This window comes from Thalassophryne amazonica, chromosome 4 (assembly GCF_902500255.1).
Source record: "Thalassophryne amazonica chromosome 4, fThaAma1.1, whole genome shotgun sequence".
NCBI lineage: Eukaryota > Metazoa > Chordata > Actinopteri > Batrachoidiformes > Batrachoididae > Thalassophryne > Thalassophryne amazonica.
The window spans coordinates 68433272-68458701 of record NC_047106.1 but is presented as its reverse complement, the minus strand read 5'-3'; the positions used below and the strand labels follow the sequence as shown (position 1 = coordinate 68458701).

General features: G+C 44.0%; 2 protein-coding genes and 1 long non-coding RNA gene across 3 annotated transcripts in view; 2 read left to right on the top strand and 1 right to left on the bottom strand.

Annotated features, from left to right (window-relative positions):
- Nucleotides 1-1008, top strand: part of trappc4 (trafficking protein particle complex 4) — a 6305-nt gene extending 5297 nt beyond the window's left edge. Inside the window, exons 4-5 of the mRNA XM_034168058.1 lie at nucleotides 381-507; nucleotides 678-1008. Of these exons, the coding sequence (XP_034023949.1) occupies nucleotides 381-507; nucleotides 678-756 (206 nt within the window). The 3' untranslated portion in view covers nucleotides 757-1008. The remainder of the gene's footprint in view (nucleotides 1-380; nucleotides 508-677) is intronic.
- LOC117508323 overlaps nucleotides 1-11379 on the top strand; it is a 17701-nt gene extending 6322 nt beyond the window's left edge. Inside the window, exons 2-3 of the long non-coding RNA XR_004560052.1 lie at nucleotides 8167-8176; nucleotides 11369-11379. This is a non-coding gene — a long non-coding RNA (uncharacterized LOC117508323). The remainder of the gene's footprint in view (nucleotides 1-8166; nucleotides 8177-11368) is intronic.
- On the bottom strand, nucleotides 1050-25430 carry slc37a4a (solute carrier family 37 member 4a). The gene is given in 9 exon segments (XM_034168057.1): nucleotides 1050-1476; nucleotides 1955-2093; nucleotides 2188-2301; nucleotides 4324-4409; nucleotides 4492-4650; nucleotides 19522-19765; nucleotides 22481-22526; nucleotides 22528-22710; nucleotides 24427-25430. Coding segments are annotated over 9 exon segments (1287 nt in total). The 5' UTR covers nucleotides 24576-25430; the 3' UTR covers nucleotides 1050-1309.

The following is a 25430-nucleotide window of genomic DNA, read 5'->3' as shown; positions in this document are numbered from 1 at the left end:
GAGGTGGTGTACATCAGCACTTTTGCGGCACATTCCACTGTTACAGGAGATTTTGTAATGAAAGACGTGCGGAGGAATTTGCGCGTCGGGACGGAGCCGCGTAATGGCGCACAACAAAAAGCACGTCCGTGTTGGAAGTCTCACAGGACAAGTTGTGACATGCCCAGCTGTTACACAATTTCTCGGATACTCACTCGACTGAAAAGCCACCGAAAGCTGTCTGAATCTTCCGAATGGTTTCCATTCCATTACTTTCCACATAGTCACCTTCCCTTTCTAAAAGTGACACTGTCAGCATTAGCACAGTAGTGGAAGCAGCCTTTGCTGTAGCCGTTAAACTGGCCTCTTTCTGACTGTCCATCTCATTTGTGTTTTGTCAGGCATCAAGTTCATTGTGCTGGCAGACCCTCGACAGTCTGGTATTGATGCTTTGTTGAAGAAGATTTATGAGATATATTCAGACTTTGCCCTCAAGAATCCATTCTATTCGTTGGAAATGCCAATCAGGTAAAAGTTCTGCCTTGTGAAACTGGCACTTTTTTGCTATTTTGTCTTTAAATTAGAATTCAGAAGTTGCAACTCCTTTGATGAGCCAAGCATGTGCTTTCGATCAACCACACATGATCACTTTGTGTGCCAAGATGTTACTAAAAATACTTGATTTTTGTCATTTACAGGTGTGAACTCTTTGACCATAATTTGAAAAGTGCATTGGAGGTAGCAGAGAAAGCTGGCAACTTTGGAGCTGGCTCTTGAACCAGAGGTTTGGGAGGCAATCTGGATGACAACAACAAGGTTCTCTCTAACCACAGCATTGTCTCCACACAAATGTGTCTGCTGAGTGTAAAATGTCTTTTGTGATACATTTACCCCAGTTACTGAAGTGCTGGTAATTGACAAATTGTATATAATGATGTTGTGTATATACTTAAAACATTAAATTCATTTGAATTTGGATGCGTGTGACACTGTTGTTAAATAAATTCTGTTTTTCCTTTAAAAGATTAACCTCTTCCAAGAGTCCCCTGAGTTCTTCACAGAAAAAAAATTCTTAACCACGTATTATTTGATGCTGTAATTTGAGTAAAAATACTTCACATTTTTTAAGTTATTCAAGATGTGTATGCAAACGGTCTAAATATGTAAAGAAGCACCTTGTAAAACAGGTTCTTAAGAAAGGAAGACTCTTTTCCAAACATCTGCTTTATCTGTAGCAACAAAAAACAGGCATTTGAGAGAAAAATTAAGAACAACCTGAAAATACAATGGCTACACAAAATATTGTTTTCTTCTAAAGTGGGTGGACGTTTCAGTCTGCCTTCTTAGAAACATGACCCATCTTGGTTCTGATGTTGCGCAGCAGGAAAAATACAACAGTGGAACCTCCACAGATTATCTCTGCGACCCAAAAAGCCATTTCCCAGCCGTAGTGTTTGGCAATGGTGCTGAATGGCAGCCCAGATAGAAAACCACCAACTAAGAAAAACATAAAAGGATACATTCTTCACTAAAAAATTATATAGTGTGGTAACAGCACACAACCCCCCCCAAAATCAAGAATTTTCTTGAAAATGACAAAGTGAGCAACACAGTAGCAAAACTTTTTTTTTCCCCCTGAATGGTTGTAATATTAATTACTATGGACAACAAAGATTTTTGCTTTCTGAATACTTGTAGGTGTTTCTGATGGTTGTTGGGCTGCTAATCAGCAAATAAATAACCTTATCTCTGTCACACAATCAACTTCACAGTACTATAATATAATTACAAACATAATAAATCCTCGTATTTAAGCATTCACAAAGTCTGGAATGGTAAATCATCAAAAATTAGCAATATAAATGATGACTGAATTCTGTTGCACATCTAAAAGGTTAATTGATTTGTGCACATCATGGTTCATATTTAAAATGATTACAAAATGTGACAATTCTGAAATAAACAGTCAACTTACTGTTGGCCATCAAGGCAACAATGGCATGTGATGTCCCACAGTAGTTGGATGGGGCACTTTCATTGGCTATAACCCCAAACAGTGCTATTGGTCCATAGGCACAGAAACCAAAAGCAGCACCCAAGCTAAGTATCCATACCTGAATGTACAGACAAAGAGACACATCTGTGTATTGGAGATGCGTCATGATTAATTCAACAGTATTACTGTAAATTTTGAATGGTTTTCAATACCTGTGAGCTGTCTGAAGTGACTGTAACTCTGAACAGATACATGGACACAAACAGTCCGGCCATCATCGAGATCAGGATGAAGTGTCGAGGGTTGCCATGGCTTCTCATGCCTTGCTGTACAAAAACAATTAACTTGTTTTGGTAGGGCAGCATACTATTATGTAAAATTGCAACAGAAAAGTAGAGACGGATGGGTAACTAGGTCTTAAGATATCCAGGACATGGGAATAGTATGTCAAGAGGATGGTGCAAACTGGTGTATGCATGTTGACAGAGAAGTTATATGAGCTGAGAAACATTTAAAGATCTAGGAGCCTCATTTATAAAACTGTAGGATTCATACTAAGTGTATGTACAACAAAAAAGCAAAAATGGCAGAGGAACAAAAAAAATAAAATGGCACAACTGCAAGCAAAATCATCTTTATGAATCACACTTTACTTTGAACTGTATGCACATTGATCTGCCTCACATCCTGCCCTCATTCAACCACAAATGGCCAAATGCCTTCAGCTGGACGGTGCCACCACTGGTCACACTTACCACGCTTTGTAAGAACAAAGCTAAAAACATTCCCAGTTATCAGAAAAGATGTGCTGTATCCAAAGAAGGCCATCTTTTAAGTACAAGGTTATATGATGGGTGAAGAAGAAGTCAGCAGGTCAAAGAGCCTTTTCGTATCGTGCACCCACCCTGTGGAACAGTCTTCCTGCGACCGTGAGGCAGTCTGAGTCTGTGGACATTTTTAAGTCAAGACTCAAAACCTATTTTTATTCTCTTTCTTATGGATAGTTTTTATTTTTGTTTTATTCTTTTACTTCTGTTTTTATTTGGGTGATTCTTAGACTACGGGCACTTATGTCCTTTGATCATATTGTATGAAAAACAAAAAAAGGGAAATTTCACACTTTTATAGTTATCTTTACAATGAAAGTGTGTTAAGAAATTTGTTCTAGTAGTCTATGATGACTTTTTCACCTTTTTTCAGCATCATTATATGCAAATATTGCCGTTTTGTGCTTGTCCCACACCCAGACTTTTGATTTTCAATGATAAAAATGAATGTTAAAGAAACGTTTTTTCTAATGTTTTAAAATATCTCTGAATAAAATATCAGTAAAATAATCAAAACATAATTTGGGTATTCAGTGTCATACAACTGTTGTGATTTTTTTTAAACAAAATGTAGTTGTCCCACACTATTGCTGTAATTTCCACCACAACACTGTAATGTCCCTTTAAACAGTTTGTATGAAAGATTGTTTGGGTAGTTTCTATGGAGATAAACTGTGACATCAGAGCACATGTATATAGCGCCAAATCACAACAAACAGTTGCCCCAAGGCGCTTTATATTGTAAGGCAATGGTGTGGTGGAAATTACATTTACAAGGCCAATAGTACCCATAGTTAAAGAATCACCCATTTATGTATTTGAATTTTTTATTCATTTTTAATTATTTATTAAATTTTATGTTGACTTGTTTTATGTAAGGTGCCTTGAGACAGCTTTTGCTGTGATTTGGTGCATTATAAGCTAATTAAATTACAATTAAATATGATTCGCTCAATACAGAACCTTATCTCACCCTAGACAGGATGCCAGGTTGTTGCAGGGCCACATATAGACTGACATTCACCGACACCTACGGTCAATTTAAAGTCACCAATTCACCTAACCTGCATGTCTTGGGAAGTGGGAGGAAGCTGGAGCACCCCAGGAGGGAACCCACGCAAACATGAGAAGAACATGCAATCTCCACACAGAAGGTACCAGGTGGGAAGCAATGCCACTACCTTCTTGCAAAAGCACTAACCACTAACCCACCATGCATACACATGAAGACTGAAATGTGTACTCACATGGTAACAGATGTTGCTCTTCCTCTCTTAAACAGAGGAAGAGCAAGAAAATAAATTCTGAAACAGAAATTGAAGTGCTTGTATGTGATCACAGCTGTGACATGACAAAAAATAAAGTGACATAACTAATAAACGTAAACATTCTGCTGTCTAGTTTGTTTTTATAAATCACAAAGTGTGTTAAAATTGTGTGCATCTTTTGGGTCTCATTTTGTGTGTGCAGAATGGTTATAAATTAGACCCCAGGTGCACTGTGTACGCTGTGCAAACTCACTCTGGCCACAGCCTTGTCAGAGAGGTAGCCTGCAGCTAGACTTCCCACAAGGCCTCCAACCTCCAGCGCACTCATGTATGAGCTACCTACGAAGAGGATTATAGTGACTCACAAAACTCAGCATGTGTGTTACAAGAGGTGTGGTACTGCTGCAGATCTCCTCCATACCCATGAGTGTAGACTGGCCCATGTCCTGAATGAGAAATAGCTGGCCCCAGTCGGTGTAGGCAGTCTTCACCCCAAACACCACAAGGTAGGACACAGAAAGCAGCCACAGGTAGGGCGACAGCAGGAACTCTATCAGGGTGCTGTCACCTGCAGATGACTCTGCACATCCAGGCAGCAGAAGAAACAGCATCAGGGCTGAGCACCACTGAGAAATATCACTGAAACCAGTGTAACAAGTAACAAGCCAGGTCACTGGCTACTGTTAGCATCCAGGTCTCACTACCACACAGTAACACTGAAAGCACCAGGACTCCATACACTCGAGCACTGATCGTCCTGTTAAGACAGGTGCTTCAACACACACCTCTGTCCAGCAACCTCGTGACTATTACCTCTTCCTAGACAGCTCTTATACTTGTACACCAAGCTCCCAGAGACAGGAATCTCACTACTGTGATAAGATCATGGACATAACCAAACAAAATGAGTTTCCTTTGGCAGAGGGGCTAGACTCAACCAAGAGAAATTGTGAGAAGTTCTGATACCTGGAAGGAACCCCTGGCAAAAATTATGGAATCACTGGCCTCGGAGGATGTTCATTCAGTTGTTTAATTTTGTAGAAAAAAGCAGATCACAGACATGACACAAAACTAAAGTCATTTCAAACGGCAACTTTCTGGCTTTAAGAAACACTATAAGAAATCAGGAAAAAAAAAATTGTGGCAGTCAATACCGGTTACTTTTTTAGACCAAGTAGAGGGAAAAAATATGGAATCACTCAATTCTGAGGAAAAAAATTATGGAATCATGAAAAACAAAAGAATGCTCCAACACATCACTAGTATTTTGTTGCACCACCTCTGGCTTTTATAACAGCTTGCAGTCTCTGAGGCATGGACTTAATGAGTGACAAACAGCACTCTTCATCAATCTGGCTCCAACTTTCTCTGATTGCTGTTGCCAGATCAGCTTTGCAGGTTGGAGCCTTGTCATGGACCATTTTCTTAAACTTCCACCAAAGATTTTCAATTGGATTAAGATCCGGACTATTTGCAGGCCATGACATTGCCCCTATGTCTCTTTTTGCAAGGAATGTTTTCACAGTTTTTGCTCTATGGCAAGATGCATTATCATCTTGAAAAATGATTTCATCATCCCCAAACATTCTTTCAATTGATGGGATGTCCAAAGTGTCCAAAATATCAACGTAGACTTGTGCATTTATTGATGATGTAATGACAGCTATCTCTCCAGTGCCTTTACCTGACATGCAGCCCCATATCATCAATGACTGTGGAAATTTACATGTTCTCTTCAGGCAGTCATCTTTATAAATCTCATTGGAACGGCACCAAACAAAAGTTCCAGCATCATCACCTTGCCCAATATAGATTCGAGATTCATCACTGAATATGACTTTCATCCAGTCAACCACAGTCCACGATTGCTTTTCCTTAGCCCATTGTAACCTTGTTTCTTTCTGTTTAGGTGTTAATGGTGGCTTTCGTTTAGCTTTTCTGTATGTAAATCCCATTTCCTTTAGGTGGTTTCTTACAGTTCGGTCACAGATGTTGACTCCAGTTTCCTCCCATTCGTTCCTCATTTGTTTTGTTGTGCATTTTTGATTTTTGAGACACATTGCTTTAAGTTTTCTGTCTTGACGCTTTGATGTCTTCCTTGGTCTACCAGTATGTTTGCCTTTAACAACCTTCCCATGTTGTTTGTATTTGGTCCAGAGTTTAGACACAGCTGACTGTGAACAACCAACATCTTTTGCAACACTGCGTGATGATTTACCCTCTTTTAAGAGTTTGATAATCCTCTCCTTTGTTTCAACTGACATCTCTCGTGTTGGAGCCATGATTCATGTCAGTCCACTTGGTGCAACAGCTCTCCAAGGTGTGATCACTCCTTTTTAGATGCAGACTAACGAGCAGATCTGATTTGATGCAGGTGTTAGTTTTGGGGATGAAAATGTACAGGGTGATTCCATAATTTATTCCTCAGAATTGAGTGAGTCCATATTTTTTTCCCCTCTGCTTGGTCTAAAAAAGTAACCGTTACTGACTGCCACAATTATTTTTCCTGATTTCTTATAGTGTTTCTTAAAGCCAGAAAGTTGCCATTTGAAATGACTTTAGTTTTGTGTCATGTCTGTGATCTGCTTTTTTTCTACAAAATTAAACAGCTGAATGAACATCCTCCGAGGCCGGTGATTCCATAATTTTTGCCAGGGGTTGTAGAACCATAGTAGAATGATTAGCTGATTGAACATAATAGTTTTGAGTTTGTAGCGTCAACAGCAGATGCTACTATTATTGTGAACACCCCCTTTTCTACTTTTGTTTTTTTTACTAATAGCCCAATTTCATAGCCTTAAGAGTGCATATCATGAATGCTTGGTCTTGTTGGATTTGTGAGAATCTACTGAATCTACTGGTACCTTGTTTCCCATGTAACAATAAGAAATATACTCAAAACCTGGATTAATCTTTTTAGTCACATAGCACTACTGTTATTCTGAACACTACTGTAGATCGCATCTGGCCTGAGCAAACCTTTGGCTCCCTCAGGAGCATCTAGAGGATATGGCTGGGGAGAGGGAGATCTGGGTTGTCTTACTTAACCTGCTGCCACCATGGCCTCAATAATTAGTACAAAATGGACGGATGGGAAGGTTGGACATGCACTGACTCACAATACAATAATGCATAACACAGTGTTGAATCTGTCAATGACCACGGAGAGGGTTGAGAAGGTTTGCACTGTATGCCTTTAGTTGAAACTTAAGGCATCAAATATCTCTCATTAGGTGTGCTAATGTCACAGGGTTCCCACTTTCCTGTTGCCTACCTTGTGTTTTGGTTTTATTTTGTGTGTATGTGTGCTGTGTAGTGGGCAATAGGTAATGGACCTACGAATTATCCTGTACTGCCCCAACCTGGCGATTGGTTAATTGCAGCCTTGAGAACAGTTTAAATAGGCCATTTGGAGAAACTGGGGGCGTGCAGGGGAGGACGTCTCGTGTGACGCAGACCCGGAAGCGGAAGCGGGAGAAGGAGTATCGCACGGATCAGAGACAGCTGCGGAGGAAGACAGCTGCGGAGAAGAGAGGAGACGGGACCCGCGCACAAACAGCTGAGTGAAGGGATGATTTCCCCCTACCGTGTGTGTGTGGTGTACGGTTGGGACATGAGTGAAGCACCGGCTCAGTGTTTGTTTACTTCTGTGTCCCACAGTTGTCGCATGTGTCTGGTCGAGTCGGCAGGAGAGGGAGGAGCAGATCAGCATTTAGATACGCCTTTAAAGCCACACGTAAAGGGACGTGCACCATTGAGCGTGTTGCTGTGTGTGTGGTGTTTTTTGTATTTTATTATTGAGCATGTCCGGTGGCTAAGGTCTGACTCTGCGTCCCACAGGGAAGCCTATGCCAGTGCGGTGTGGCCTGGGAAGAGGAGTGAGACGAGGAGCCGAGGAGACACGGAGTCGTTGTGCAACGCTATTGTCACGATAAGTAAAGGAACGTGTCCTGCTATATATTTGTGTGTGTGGGTCGAGCACGGGAGGGGCAATTGTTTGAGTCCCGTTATATTTGTCCCCAGCTCCGCATGGTGGTGCTGGTCTGGTGACGGAGGTGGTCGTGGAGCGGACGCGAACAAGGACTTCCGCTAGGAGTATAAGTCTGGTGTGGACGCTTGTTCATGTGGGGAACGCCTGGGGGCACGATTGAACACTGCTTCCACCTGTGGACGCCCCAGAATCCCCCCACCGGAGAGGAACTGTCTTTTTTAGTTATTTGACTGGCTTTTTAGTGGCTTAGTCCAGTCCAGTCTGGGACTTGATTTTAACAGGCTTTATTTTAATATAAAAATTTTATAAATTTTAATTAGAACTGTTACAAACCTCTCCAGTTGTCCTCATTTTTTTCGGTGGTACATTCTGGTGACAAAGAGGAGTCTTACGTTTTGACATCTCTTATTTTGGCATTGTCAGCAGGATCACCAGTACTACCTGAAAAATGAGTCAAGATGAACAGGGTAGAAGTCAAAGCATCTGTGCAAATTTTATGATGCCATGGTTTATGGGGGCTGCATGGGTTCCAAAATTTAGTGGGGAACCGACTACATTTGGAGAATGGAGGGCACAGGTGGAGGCCATGTTAAGAGCACAAGGGCTGAGCCAACAACAACAGGCTGACTTTGTTCTAGGAGCTCTTGAAGGGGATGCTAAAAGAGAACTGATATTGACTAAATCTGGTGAGAAGGACACTAGTGATAAAGTGCTAAACCTACTGGAGGCTTTGTATGCAAAACCAGCAACTAAAGCTCAGGCACGTACAAACTTTTTTGGCTGTAAACAACGGGCGGACGAAACCATAAAGGCTTTTGTCCTGCGTCTCCGAGAGACATTTTCTAAGTGGCAGGAAAGAGATGAGGGTGGGACGGAGGACTCTGATGATCTGTTGGTAGACCAGCTTATGGTGGGCCTCCGAAAAGGACAGGTTAAACAAGAACTCAGTAGACAAATGAGGCATCGGGATGACATGTCGTTCAGGGAAGTATGTAAAGAGGCTTGTGCACTGGAGCAGGAGTTAAAAGAGGAGGACGAGTCCCTCATAGCACATCGCGTCACTACTTTTGCTCCTCCAAAACAAACTGACATTAATCCCACCCAACTGAAAGAACACATTTATTCTGAATTGAAAACAGAATTGTTGGGGGAAATTGTGAAGGAGGTTAAAGAGCAAATTAAGACTTTCACATCTGCTATTGTAGCGGACATTAGGACTGAACTTTTTAATCGTGACTATTCCCCAGCTCGACCCCCCTCAAGACAGACTTCAATGCCCAAGCATCCCCCCTACAGCTGGGACGAACAGGGGAGGCCTATTTGTAGGACCTGTGGTGCTGCTGGACATATCCAAGGCCACTGTCCTCAAAGGCCTGCCAGGCCTCAGGATTTTTAACTACCCCTGCAGCTGTGGGGGCAGTCGTTGCTGAGCCCATAATACAAAGGACCCTGCCGACAGAGCACCTAGGGCCTCCAACTAAGCCGGAACCTAGAACAGCACTGGTTGGTGAGTGCCCTGATGTTTTGATTAAAATAAATAACTGCACAATCCCATTTGTTCTTGATACAGGATCTCAGGTCACCATGATGAGCCAGAGCCTTTTTCACAAACACATACAGGGGATCCAATTGACTAATGCTGAGGAGGTGCCCTGGCTGACTTTGCGTGCTGCTAATGGGCTACATATCCCCTACAGTGGCTATGTGATTGTCAATTGCGTGGTAGGCGGGGTTAATATCCCTGAGAAAGGAGTAATAATTGTTGATGACAGCTGTTTGGGGCCAGAAAAGGGCATCCTGGGAATGAACATAATAAAACCACTCTGGCTTTCACTTACACAGGGCAACCACCCAGGACTGGCAGCATTTAAGACCACCCTGACCACTCCGGAAGTGAAGTCCTGGAGCAAAGCGTTTTCAGAGTGTCAGCGGGTTGTTTGCGGTGGGCCCCAGCTGCATATGGAGGGAGCAGCAAAACTCCCAAGACAGCCCCCTGTCATCATCCCCCCCCATACGGAGATGGTCCTGTGGATGCAGGTAACTGAGACAAATGCGAACTGTACTGTGATCATTGAGCCTCTCCCCAACAGTGCTTGTGAATGGAGGGTCGGCCGGACATTAGCCACACTCAAAGAGGGGAAAGTGGCCTGCCGGCTTTGCAATCCAAACCCCTACCCGGTGGAGGTGCCCCAGCGACAGCCCCTGGCGTGGGTAACAGAGGTGGATGCCACGGACATACAGGGAGAACAAGAGCTGGTTCTGCATAGTGTTGAGCCTGACGTCATGGAAGTGGCAGTAAGAAGGGTGGTTAACGCGGCGGACCCAGACGACGGCGTGCACCCTGTTATGTCCCTGCAGGGGGATTCTCTGTTGGGGGAGCAGCAGCAGAAGATGTCCGATCTGTTAGCATGATGGCAGAAGGTGTTCTCCCGCCACGATGAGGATTCTGGGCGGACGGGTGTGGTTAAACATCAAATACCGACCGGCACAGCTCCGCCCAGCTGCGAACGTTACCGCCCAGTACCACCCAGCCTCTATACGGAGTTAAGATCTTTGCTGAAGAACATGCTCGACAGTGGAGTCGTGCGGGAGAGTTCCAGTCCCTGGGCCGCGCCTACTGTATTGGTGAGGAAGAAGGATGGCTCATGGCGCTTTTGTGTAGACTATCGCAGGTTGAACGCATTGACACATAAGGACGCTTATCCCCTCCCCCGCATCGAGGAGTCTTTAACTGGACTTAAAGCCGCAAAGTGGTACTCCACTTTGGACTTAGCTAGCGGCTACTGGCAGGTGGAGGTGGACCCAGTGGACCAAGAAAAAACTGCATTCACCACCCCCTTTGGACTCTATGAATTTGAAAGGATGCCATTTGGCCTCTGTAATGCTCCGGCAACCTTCCAGAGGCTTATGCAGCGGTGCCTGGGTAACATGGTGAATGATTTCCTCCTCATTTATCTCGATGATATTGTTGTTTTCTCTCCAGATTTCGACTGCCATCTCCGCCATCTGGAAGAGGTGTTTAGTAAGTTACAGGAGCATGGCCTGAAGTTGCAACCTCGGAAATGTTGTTTGTTCCAGAAGAGTGTGACCTATTTGGGACATGTGATTAGAGAGGAGGGGGTGGCTACGGACCCAGCAAAAATGGCGGCAGTCAAGACGTGGCCTGTACTGAAGACGGCGACGCAGGTGAAATCATTCCTGAGTTTTGCTGGTTATTATCGTCGCTTTATTGCAGCGTTTTCAAAAATCGCTATGCCATTAAATGCTCTGACACACGGCACTGCACATGAGAAGTCTGCCCCTGTAGTCTGGTCTCCAGACTGTCAACAGGCTTTTGATCAGCTAAAAGAGGCATTGATTAACGCCCCGATCTTGGCCTATGCACACTTTTCACTGCCCTTTCATTTACACACAGATGCCAGCTTTGATGGACTAGGAGCAGTGTTGGCCCAGGTGCAGAACGGTACAAAGCGGGTCATTGCCTATGCCAGCCGCAGCCTTCAGCCTGCTGAACAGAACGACCAGAACTACAGTTCCTTTAAAATGGAGTTGCTCGCGCTGAAGTGGGCTGTCACGGAGAAATTCAAAGACTATTTGTATGGTGCTGAATTTACAGTCTATACAGACAGTAACCCCTTGGTGCACCTGGAAACAGCTCGTCTAGGTGCAGTGGAGCAGAGATGGGTGGCCCAGCTGGCTAACTTTAAATATACCTTGAAGTACCGCCCAGGCACTCATAATAAGAATGCTGATGCCCTGTCGAGACTATCCGTGGGCGGTGCCGCGCCGACGCAGTCCTTCCAAGTTACAACAGCGGGGGAGACGTCGTGGGCGGAGCGTCAAGGTGCAGACCCCGACCTACAATATGTTCGGCAGATAAAGAACCAGGGACAGGAGGGACCAGCGGTCAGTGAAAATGCATCCCCTTACCTAAAGGCATTATTAAGGGACTGGAGTAAGATTGAAGTGGAAGGTGGGGTTTTAAAGAGACAGTGGGAGGAGGCGGGGGCAGGCACAATAACGCTCCAGGTTCTTGTTCCTAAGCAGGAGACCACTGTAATAATCTTCGTCCTTTCTCAATTCGTGTTTTTCAGAAAGAGGTGCCAGTAGAGAGCCCCGTACACCCCCAAGAGCAGCCCCAGCTACCAGCTACCCCCTCCAACTTGGTGGCTGCCCAAATTAACTGTGACCCAATTGACTTCAGAACAGCCTAGAGACCCACTGCAACATGCCCCACCTGACCCTCCGGAGCAACCTCCACCAGTAAGATGCTCACAGCGCTCAAATTTTGGCACGTTGCCATCAAGGTATCAGGTTTAATTGGCCGGGACGACCAAGGACAAAGAGGGGAGGAAAATGTCACAGGGTTCCCACTTTCCTGTTGCCTACCTTGTGTTTTAGTTTTATTTTGTGTGTATGTGTGCTGTGTAGTGGGCAATAGGTAATGGACCTACGAATTATCCTGTACTGCCCCAACCTGGCGATTGGTTAATTGCAGCCTTGAGAACAGTTTAAATAGGCCATTTGGAGAAACTGGGGGCGTGCAGGGGAGGACGTCTCGTGTGACGCAGACCCGGAAGCGGAAGCGGGAGAAGGAGTATCACACGGATCAGAGACAGCTGCGGAGGAAGACAGCTGCGGAGAAGAGAGGAGACGGGACCTGCGCACAAACAGCTGAGTGAAGGGACGCTTTCCCCCTACCGTGTGTGTGTGGTGTACGGTTGGGACGTGAGTGAAGCACCGGCTCAGTGTTTGTTTACTTCTGTGTCCCACAGTTGTCGCACGCGTCTGGTCGAGTCAGCAGGAGAGGGAGGAGCGGATCAGCATTTAGATACGCCTTTAAAGCCACACGTAAAGGGACGTGCACCATTGAGCGTGTTGCTGTGTGTGTGGTGTTTTTTTTATTTTACTATTGAGCATGTCCGGTGGCTAAGGTCTGACTCTGCGTCCCACAGGGAAGCCTACGCCAGCGCGGTGCGGCCTGGGAAGAGAAGTGAGACGAGGAGCTGAGGAGACACGGAGTCATTGTGCAACGCTATTGTCACGATAAGTAAAGGAACGTGTCCTGCTATATATTTGTGTGTGTGTGGGTCGAGCACCATCAACATGTTTATTAGACCCCATTCCTACCAGGCTGCTCAAGGAAGCCCTACCATTATTTAATGCTTCGATCTTAAATATGATCAATCTATCTTGTTAGTTGGCTATGTACCACAGGCTTTTAAGGTGGCAGTAATTAAACCATTACTTAAAAAGCCATCACTTGACCCAGCTATCTTAGCTAATTATAGGCCAATCTCCAACCTTCCTTTTCTCTCAAAAATTCTTGAAAGGGTAGTTGTAAAACAGCTAACTGATCATCTGCAGAGGAATGGTCTATTTGAAGAGTTTCAGTCAGGTTTTAGAATTCATCATAGTACAGAAACAGCATTAGTGAAGGTTACAAATGATCTTCTTATGGCCTCGGACAGTGGACTCATCTCTGTGCTTGTTCTGTTAGACCTCAGTGCTGCTTTTGATACTGTTGACCATAAAATTTTATTACAGAGATTAGAGCATGCCATAGGTATTAAAGGCACTGCGTTGCGGTGGTTTGAATCATATTTGTCTAATAGATTACAATTTGTTCATGTAAATGGGGAATCTTCTTCACAGACTAAATTATGGAGTTCCACAAGGTTCTGTGCCATGACCAATTTTATTCACTTTATACATGCTTCCCTTAGGCAGTATTATTAGACGGTATTGTTTAAATTTTCATTGTTACGCAGATGATACCCAGCTTTATCTATCCATGAAGCCAGAGGACACACACCAATTAGCTAAACTGCAGGATTGTCTTACAGACATAAAGACATGGATGACCTCTAATTTCCTGCTTTTAAACTCAGATAAAACTGAAGTTATTGTACTTGGCCCCACAAATCTTAGAAACATGGTGTCTAACAGATCCTTACTCTGGATGGCATTACCCTGAGCTCTAGTAATACTGTGAGAAATCTTGGAGTCATTTTTGATCAGGATATGTCATTCAAAGTGGCATATTAAACCAATATGTAGGACTGCTTTTTTGCATTTACGCAATATCTCTAAAATCAGAAAGGTCTTGTCTCAGAGTGATGCTGAAAAACTAATTCATGCATTTATTTCCTCTAGGCTGGACTATTGTAATTCATTATTATCAGGTTGTCCTAAAAGTTCCCTAAAAGCCTTCAGTTAATTCAAAATGCTGCAGCTAGAGTACTGACGGGGACTAGAAGGAGAGAGCATATCTCACCCATATTGGCCTCTCTTCATTGGCTTCCTGTTAATTCTAGAATAGAATTTAAAATTCTTCTTCTTACTTATAAGGTTTTGAATAATCAGGTCCCATCTTATCTTAGGGACCTCGTAGTACCATATCACCCCAATAGAGCGCTTCGCTCTCAGACTGCAGGCTTACTTGTAGTTCCTAGGGTTTGTAGAGTAGAATGGGAGGCAGAGCCTTCAGCTTTCAGGCTCCTCTCCTGTGGAACCAGCTCCCAATTCAGATCAGGGAGACAGACACCCTCTCTCCTTTAAGATTAGGCTTAAAACTTTCCTTTTTGCTAAAGCTTATAGTTAGGGCTGGATCAGGTGACCCTGAACCATCCCTTAGTTATGCTGCTATAGACGTAGACTGCTGGGGGGTTCCCATGATGCATTGTTTCTTTCTCTTTTTGCTCTGTATGCACCACTCTGCATTTAATCATTAGTGATCGATCTCTGCTCCCCTCCACAGCATGTCTTTTTCCTGGTTCTCTCCCTCAGCCCCAACCAGTCCCAGCAGAAGACTGCCCCTCCCTGAGCCTCGTTCTGCTGGAGGTTTCTTCCTGTTAAAAGGGAGTTTTTCCTTCCCACTGTAGCCAAGTGCTTGCTCACAGGGGGTCGTTTTGACCGTTGGGGTTTTACATAATTATTGTATGGCCTTACCTTACAATATAAAGCGCCTTGGGGCAACTGTTTGTTGTGATTTGGCGCTATATAAAAAAATTGATTGATTGATTGATTGATTTTAATATAAAAATTTTATAAATTTTAATTAGAACTGTTACAAACCTCTCCAGCTGTCCTCATTTTTTCGGCGGTACATTTTGGTGACAAAGAGGAGTCTTACGTTTTGACACTAATTTGACCCTGTACCCTTCTTTAAATGAGACAACTGACATGTGAGGAGTACACTGGGTATAGAGTCCACAGGAAAACTGACCTTCAGTTTCACAAACATGACACACAAAAACATATCTCCACCACACATTTTTGCCACAAACTTCCATCCATCCATCCATCCATTTTCTTCCGCTTTATCCGGAGTCGGTTCGCTGGGGCAGCAGGTCAAGCAAAGCCACCCAGACCTCCCGATCCACACACAACTCCCCCAGCTCCTCCGGGGGAACCCCAAGGCGTTCCCAAGCCAGCCAAGAGATGTAGTCCCTCCAGCGTGTCCTGGGTCTTCCCCGAGGCCTCCTCCCAATGGGACGTGCCCGGAACACCTCTCCAGCGAGGCATCCAGGGGGCATCCGGAAAAGATGCCCGAGCCACCTCAGCTGACTCCTTTCGACGTGGAGGAGCAGCGGCTCGACTCCGAGCTCCTCCCGAGTGACCGAGCTCCTCAGCCTATCTCTAAGAGAGCGCCCAGCCACCCTGCGGAGGAAACTCATCTCGGCCGCTTGTACTCGCGATCTTGTTCTTTCGGTCATGAGCCAAATCACATGACCATAGGTGAGGATCGGAACGTAGATCGATCGGTAAATTGAGAGCTTTGCCCTCCTACTCAGCTCTCTCTTCACCACGATGGTCCGATACAGCAACCGCATCACTGCAGATGCTGCACCGATCCATCTATCGATCTCACGCTCCATCCGTCCCACACTCGTGAACAAGACCCCGAGATACTTAAACTCCTCCACTTGAGGCAAGGACACTCCACCGACCTGAAGAGGGCAAAGCACCTTTTTCTGGTCGAGAACCATGGCCTCTGATTTGGAGGTGCTGATTTTCATCCTGGACGCTTCACACTCGGCTGCAAACCGCCCCAGTGCACGCTGAAGGTCCTGATTTGACGAAGTCAACAGAACCACATCGTCTGCAAACAGCAGAGACGAGATTCTGTGGTTCCCAAACCAGACCCCCTCCACACCCTGGCTGCGCCTAGAAATTCTGTCCATAAAAATAATGAACAGAACCGGTGACAAAGGGCAGCCCTGGCAGGGGCCAATGTGCACTGGAAACAGGTTTGACTTACTACTGGCAATGCGAACCAAGCTCCTGCTGTGGTCGTACAGGGACCGGATAGCCCTTAGCAAAGGACCCCAGACCCCGTACTCCCGAAGCACTCCCCACAGGGTGCCCCAAGGGACACGATCGAACGCCTTCTCCACATCCACAAAACACATGTGGACTGGTTGGGCGAACTCCGATGAACCCTCGAGCACCCGATGGAGCGTGTACAGCTGGTCCAGTGTGCCGCGACCAGGACGAAAACCACACTGCTCCTCCTGAATCCGAGGTTCGACCATCGGTCGAATTCTCCTCTCCAGTACTCTGGAATAGACCTTACTGGGGAGGCTGAGGAGTGTGATCCCCCTATAGTTGGAACACACCCTCCGGTCCCCCTTCTTAAACAGAGGGACCACCACCCCGGTCTGCCAATCCAGAGGCACTGTCCCCGATCGCCACGCGATGTTGCAGAGGCGTGTCAGCCAAGACAGTCCCACAACATCCAGAGACTTAAGGTACTCAGGACGGATTTCATCCACCCCAGGAGCCTTGCTACCGAGGAGCTTTCTAACCACCTCGGTGACTTTGGCCTGGGTAATGGATGAGTCCGCCTCTGAGTCCCCAGTCTCTGCCTCCTCTTCGGAAGACGTGATGACGGGATTGAGGAGATCCTCGAAGTACTCCTTCCAACGCCCGACAACATCCCCAGTCAGGGTCAACAGCTCCCCACCTGCACCGTAAACAGTGCTGGTGGAGAGCTGCTTCCGCCTCCTGAGGCGTCGGACGGTTTGCCAGAATCTCTTCGAGGCTGACCGATAGTCCTCCTCCATGGCCTCCCCGAACTCCTCCCAGACCTGAGTTTTTGCCTCTGCGACCGCACGGGTTGCGGCACGCTTGGCCTGCCGGTACCTGTCAGCTGCCTCTGGGGTCCCACCTACCAACAAAGATAAGTAGGACTCCTTCTTCAGCTTGACGGCATCCCTTACTTCCGGTGTCCACCACCGGGTTCGGGGATTGCCGCCGTGACAGGCACCAGAGACCTTGTCAATCAATCAATCAATTTTATTTATATAGCGCCAAATCACAACAAACAGTTGCCCCAAGGCGCTTTATATTGTAAGGCAAGGCCATACAATAATTACGTAAAAACCCCAACGGTCAAAACGACCCCCTGTGAGCAAGCACTTGGCGACAGTGGGAAGGAAAAACTCCCTTTTAACAGGAAGAAACCTCCAGCAGAACCAGGCTCAGGGAGGGGCAGTCTTCTGCTGGGACTGGTTGGGGCTGAGGGAGAGAACCAGCCCTAACTATAACCTTTAGCAAAAAGTAAAGTTTTAAGCCTAATCTTAAAAGTAGAGAGGGTGTCTGTCTCTCTGATCCGAATTGGAGCTGGTTCCACAGGAGAGGAGCCTGAAAGCTGAAGGCTCTGCCTCCATTCTACTCTTACAAACCCTAGGAACTACAAGTAAGCCTGCAGTCTGAGAGTGAAGCGCTCTATTGGGGTGATATGGTACTATGAGGTCCCTAAGATAAGATGGGACCTGATTATTCAAACCTTATAAGTAAGAAGAAGAATTTTAAATTCTATTCTAGAATTAACAGGAAGCCAATGAAGAGAGGCCAATATGGGTGAGATATGCTCTCTCCTTCTAGTCCCCGTTAGTACTCTAGCTGCAGCATTTTGAATTAACTGAAGGCTTTTCAGGGAACTTTTAGGACAACCTGATAATAATGAATTACAGTAGTCCAGCCTAGAGGAAATAAATGCATGAATTAGTTTTTCAGCATCACTCTGAGACAAGACCTTTCTAATTTTAGAGATATTGCGTAAATGCAAAAAAGCAGTCCTACATATTTGTTTAATATGCGCTTTGAATGACATATCCTGATCAAAAATGACTCCAAGATTTCTCACAGTATTACTAGACGTCAGGGTAATGCCATCCAGAGTAAGGATCTGGTTAGACACCATGTTTCTAAGATTTGTGGGGCCAAGTACAATAACTTCAGTTTTATCTGAGTTTAAAAGCAGGAAATTAGAGGTCATCCAGTCTTTATGTCTGTAAGACAATCCTGCAGTTTAGCTAATTGGTGTGTGTCCTCTGGCTTCATGGATAGATAAAGCTGGGTATCATCTGCGTAACAATGAAAATTTAAGCAATGCCATCTAATAATACTGCCTAAGGGAAGCATGTATATAATGAATAAAATTGGTCCTAGCACAGAACCTTGTGGAACTCCATAATTAACCTTAGTCTGTGAAGAAGATTCCCCGTTTACATGAACAAATTGTAATCTATTAGATAAATATGATTCAAACCACCAAAGCACAGTGCCTTTAATACCTATGGCATGCTCTAATCTCTGTAATAAAATGTTATGGTCAACAGTATCAAAAGCAGCACTGAGGTCTAACAGAACAAGCACAGAGATGAGTCCACTGTCTGAGGCCATAAGAAGATCATTTGTAACCTTCACTAATGCTGTTTCTGTACTATGATGAATTCTAAAACCTGACTGAAACTCTTCAAATAGACCATTCCTCTGCAGATGATCAGTTAGCTGTTTTACAACTACCCTTTCAAGAATTTTTGAGAGAAAAGGAAGGTTGGAGATTGGCCTATAATTAGCTAAGATAGCTGGGTCAAGTGATGGCTTTTTAAGTAATGGTTTAATTACTGCCACCTTAAAAGCCTGTGGTACATAGCCAACTAATAAAGATAGATTGATCATATTTTAGATCGAAGCATTAAATAATGGTAGGGCTTCCTTGAGCAGCCTGGTAGGAATGGGGTCTAATAGACATGTTGATGGTTTGGATGAAGTAACTAATGAAAATAACTCAGACAGAACAATCTGAGAGAAAGAGTCTAACCAAATACCGGCATCACTGAAAGCAGCCAAAGATAACGATACGTCTTTGGGATGGTTATGAGTAATTTTTTCTCTAATAGTTGTGTGTCCTAGCTGTGGTCCTTGTGACCACAGCTACGAGCGGCCACATCGACAATGGAGGTGGAAAAAAATGGTCCACTCGGACTCCATGTCTCCAACCTCCCCCGGGATCTGGGAGAAGCTCACCCGGAGGTGGGAGTTGAAGACCTCGCTGACAGAGGGTTCCGCCAGTCGTTCCCAGCCATTCTTGAACCATTCTATTCTAGACTGGAGTCTAACAGTTTTGATGGTTTAGAATTTTCAATCATTCAGTAAGATCAGTCTTACCTGCTTTGCCTTTCTTAGCTGCTGGCTCTATATTGGGCAGCCCCACATCTTTGGGCTCATTCTTGATGACCAGCAGGCAGATGAAGGAAACCACTACACAAATCATTCCTGAGACCAACATCGTTGTCCTCCAGCTGTAACTCTGGGCCGATACTGTGGCAATAATTGGGCCCAAACTGCCAGCCAAATTCATGCTGCAGGACAGAATGGCCCACCACGTCCCAAACTGAGAGGGCTCAAACCACTAATGGAAAATAATCAGATTAAACAAGACAGACAGGACAGGAGCATTTTCTATAGTTTGTCTTTGATGGACAAGAGGAGGGAAAAATTAACAAGTGCAATATGCTGATATGACAGCGAGCAAAACGAATGGACCATCATTGGCTGCGTAATGCAAGTTTCAAATAGTGATAGGTTAAATTCAATGATTTGGAGGAGGACTATTATTCAGGATGCATAGTTTGTTTCTCCTCTGATACCACAGAGGACAAAATGTCTCCTGTATCAGCAGATACTGTGTAAAGACGCAATAAACTCCACATCCACATCATAAACAGCCTTCTAATAATGGGGTTGGTGCTTTTTTCTGGGGTCTAACAGCAGAACACATTTATCTGCTTTGTTTGTTACATAAACAATTCATTTTAATAAAGCTAAAATGCGTAACGCTTCCAGTTATGAATACACTTGAGGTCTCCAGTCTCCTGATAGATGATGTAGAGGTGATTATGCATATAATCCGCGTCCTATAGCAGTTACTTTCACACTTACAGTGGAGTGGCAAGAGATCTGTCACAGAAAATCATGTAATCCAGAAAATGTTCCCTTTTTTCCCCGTTTTTTTTTTTTTTTTTTTTTTTTTTTAAGAAATGTATCTGTAATGAGTAAACTACAGTTGTGGTTGAAAGTTTACATACACTCATCATAGACATGAATGCCATGGCATTTTGCACTTGGAATTGTTCTTTTAGCCAGGGTGGAATGATTATCCAGCATACATCATGAATGACTTGAAAAACAAGAATTGGGTGCACAACTTTGAATTTATTTTGGATCATCGCTAATCCACGCGTGGTCAAAATTATACATACAGGCTCAAATATGTATATACATACATTACTTAAATTTTTTAATAAGTGGTGCTGAAGGTTCTACAATGTCTTTGAATGTAACAAGGCCAAGGCCTATTAACTCATTCCTGATTATAGTTGACCACAACTGGTAGTTTCTCTTTGCCACATAAAAGGATGTGTTTGACAGCACTCATTGAACTGACCAATACTCTGAACAATGGGAAAAGCCATTCTCAGTCCAAGATCTAAGAAGGAGAAACTGTAGATTCACACAAGTTGGGAAGGTCTCTTGGAGTCATTTCTAAACATCTGCAGATTCCAAGATCATCATTTCAAGTGCGTAAGTACAAAGTAGTTGAATGTGTCACCACTTTGCCAAGGTCTGGAGAACTTTCAAGTCCAGACTTAAGACACACTTATTGTCCCACTTGTATGGCTAGTAACTGGCATAGTATAGTTCTGCACTTTTTACTCTTTAATGCATTTTATTAGGAAACATAGCGTGCGTGGCCTCAACTTACTTAAATTCTGGTCTTTCAGTGAAGCTTAGGGCTATGTGGCCGGCGATCACCTTAGTATCCTGTTTTTCTTGTTGTTAATGCTGGCAAATATACTGTATTTCTGTCTTCCTGATGCCTGATTCTGTTTTTTCTCTCTGTTTAAGGTGCAGCTCCATCCAGAGATGGGTGTGGTATTTGTGCTGAAAACCATCCTGTCCTGTGCACCAACAGCATTTCTTGTATATTCATTTTGTGAATTGTTCTGTAATTTGTGTCTGTAGCATGGCTCAAGCAGAGGGTCACCCCTTTGAGTCTGGTCTGCTTGAGGTTTCTTCCTCAGAGGGAGTTTTTTCCTTACCACTGCTGCTCTGGGGGTTAGTAGGGTTGGACCTTACTTGTGTGAGGCGCCTTGGGGCAACTCTGTTGTGATCTGGCGCTATATGAATGAAAATAAATTGAAACTGAATTGAAAGAAAATTGGTTAGCAAGTTCCCGGTCACTCGGGAGGAGCTCGGAGTCGAGCCGCTGCTCCTCCATGTCGAAAGGAGTCAGTTGAGGTGGCTCGGGCATCTTTTCCGGATGCCCCCTGGACGCCTTGCTGGAGAGTGTTCCGGGCACGTCCCATTGGGAGGAGGCCCCGGGGAAGACCCAGGACACGCTGGAAGGATTACATCTCCGGCTGGCTTGGGAACGCCTTGGGGTTCCCCTGGAGGAGCTGGGGGAGGTGTGTGTGGATCAGGAGGTCTGGGCGGCTTTGCTTGAGCTGCTGCCCCCGCGACCCGACTCTGGATAAAGCGGAAGAAAATGGATGGATGGATGGATGGATGGTTAGCATGTTCAGGAACACAGGAACCACCAAAGCTCAAGCCTGCCATGAACTGGAAACTGCTGGAACACCCAGCATCACTGTCCATAGCAAAGCAAGTTTTTACATCACTATAGACCAGGGGTAGGCAACCTGTTCCAGAAAGAGCCATGAGGGTGCAGGTTTTCTTTGCAGCCACTGACTCCACCAGGTGATTTCACTGATTAACTGATTCATCTGCTCAAAGTGATATTAATCAGTAAATCACCTGGTGGAGTCAGTGGCTGCAAAAAAAACCTGCACCCTCATGGCTCTTCTGGAACAGGTTGCCTACCCCTGCTATAGACTGAGACAGTACCGACAGATCCACAATAATTCAAACTTGTGCACCCAATTCTTATTTTTTAAAGTCATAGTGATATATTGCTGGGCAATCATTCCAACCCGGCCAAAACAGTGTTGGAATACAGTTAAACTTTACTGTACACTGATTACAGAATCTTGATACATGTAATTATTACTCCCAAAGCCTACTTCTTTGTTGCTCATACCATCAGTCCTGAATGAGGCTGACCTACCTTGCGTAGCACCCTGCCACAGGGAGGCCAACCAAGGCCCTGACCCGGCAATGATGAACCAGAGACCAGAGAATATAGCAACAGAGGAGGACCAGGAGAACAACACGTTGATGCCACCCACCAAGAACAGGCCAATGGAAAGAGCCAAACGGGCACTTATCTGGTCCGAAAGTATGCCACTGATGAACTTACTGATAGCATAGGCCAAAGACTGGCTGCTGGTGATCATGGCCTACACAGAGAACCAAATTCAAGCATTCGAGCACATGTGGTTCCAAATATATTCAAGCATTACTTAAAAAAGATATCACTGACAAAAATGTAGGAAACAGTGGGTTTGCCATAATGCAACAATTATCAAATACATTCAAGTCCATAACTAATTTTACAGTAATAGCATTTTGCCTCTGTATACAACCACAAAGGAGTTAAAATGCAACAATCAAGATATGATTGACTTTTAGATCCAGTTGACTTTTAGCTTGGAGCCATTTCTTGGGTTTATCAAAAGTATTTCAGTAAACATTTAGGAATTATGTCCATAGTCCCTCAATTTTCAAAGCCCACAAGTAACTGGATAAAGTAAATGAGTAAATATAAGGTTACATGGATACATGAGCATTTTCAAGTCACCTAATATGTATTGGAATATAATTATAAAACCGATCATACCAAAGGGGCCTATTACTTATGCAACCCATAATCTTGGCTTTTATATTTTAAATTAATTTATATCAAATGGCAGAGATTTTCTTTTAGTTTGAATTTAAGGAAGATAATTTTAGAAATTTTTATACTGAGAAGCCTGATTTACATTTTGTATTTGAAATGGCATAAACAAATTAAAATGCATGAAATACCAAGTAGCCAAATACTTTTGCAAGCCACTGGATTTTATTTATCACAAACGTTCTCATGTTGATGTTAACCTGTCCACTATGACGTGTGCTGCTGCCTTTCTTGTCCAGGTCATTCTTGTAAAAGAGGTTTAGATTTCAATGCAATTCTACCTGGTTAAATAAAGGTTATTATTATTATATATTAAGTTTGTCTATTACTTTTGACCGCTGAAAATGGAAGGATGGTATATAAAAATGTCTGTAATTCGTATATAATTAAAGTAACATTTATGTTAAACCATTTTTTTTTTTAAAGTAGTGGCTACGGGTACGGACCCATATCTACAGAAACCGTTATATGGAGGGTGTCTTACCGACCAATCAGAATGCGCAAATATGTCAGTACCTGTACCATATGCGGCTAAAGGTCCAGTGTCACGTACAATTCTTTTCTGCCTCGCTTAGAAAACAGCGCTTTGAACTTGAGGTGGATGGACGATGAAAGAAGCAAAACACCATCGCAATTTACGTCGATATTTTGATGAATTTCTTCATTTACATTTGATGAATTTCTTAAATTACAGCAGCTTCATTAAACAAATGTACTCGAATTATTATCAGCACAACCGCGAGCTTACAGGCTAACCTCCGCTAACACTAGAAGACCGTTGCCAGTTATGGCTTCTGAAACAAGGGAGAAAAAAGAAACAGCACAGTTCAGCTGAAGCATTAGTGGACATAAAATATTCTGTCTGTTAAGAGCTTCACCGCTTGTCCCGCATGTGTATTTCCCACCGGTGAAATACACATGCGGGACTGCTAAAGATACGGACCAAGGTTCACTCGGTCCGTACCTTTAGCAGTCCCGCAGAAGATACGGATGTACGTACCCATAGCCACTTCATTTTTAGAAAGTTGAAAGTCTACACTCCAAGCACATCATGATTGTTTCAGTTCAGTTCTATCTCACTGAATAAAGCACAAAACTATGTTCTATACAGTTTAACCATACTTGTAAAAGCAGAAAAAACTGCTGCCATCTGAAAGTTAGAGCCTGTAGTAGTTGACTAAATATCAAGTCAGTTCTAATAAGCCAGGTGTTTCATACCCAGATCATCCTTATCCATCTTGATTTCCTGCATTAGAGAAGGCATCACAAAGGAGAATGTCTTTCTGTTAAAGTAGTACAGTGTGTAACCCACAAACATGGCCAAAAATATAGTGCTTCTGTAGTATCCATAATGTGCCGTGGCCATGACTGCAGAGTTAAACCTATAAAACAGGAAAAACAAAACAAAAACAGACGAAGAGGGAGAGAGCGCCAATCGCTTCAAGTCTTCTGCTGCTAGTGACAGTGAACTTTGCTTCAGTACTCACAGTCTAGAAGTAGCTGATTGCAAAGTGTTTGATCAATGAGGGAAGTTAATGGTCAACTTCTTGACTGCAAAACAGGCCAAGTCTAGGTTGTTACATTGTGCTGAAGTCCAAATGAAGATTTTCAGTTGATGCCATCAAGAACGTGAGTCAGTTATTTTCTGCAAGTGTCTGTGTTCAAAATATTGCGAAAACTGTGATCCAAGGTTTTGTCTCCAGCTGTTTATCCACCTGTGGGTGTTGATCAGTTTGGTGTGGTTAATAATTTACTGGACAGTCCAAAGTGCCTGCAAGCCGGAGAGACATCGTGTATTGGTGAGAAGACAATTTAAGCAATGATGATCGACAGCCAATGAGCCTTTCCAGTAGTCAGAGAAACAATAATGGCAACTCCAGTACAGATTTAGTCCACAAAAACGTACAAATCTGAACTATTGTCCTCCACAGTGAAATTCCTGGTCAAACAAGGCATGTGACCATTCCTGCTTATGCTGCTCCTCAGACTGCAGATTCCCCAGACTGCATCACATCATAGAACCAGAGTTACAAGCAACTTCTTCTTTCCCTCGTCAGTTTTTGTGTTCACGGCACTTTTCTTTTTAGCCAGAGGGAGACCACATACAGTGTGACACAACAGCAACAGTGATGCGATAAATTTAGCACAGAAATTGCAAATACAGCGTAGCAATACATGTAAAGAAAGCAACAGTACTTATATCTTCGTTTTCCTTCCTTGT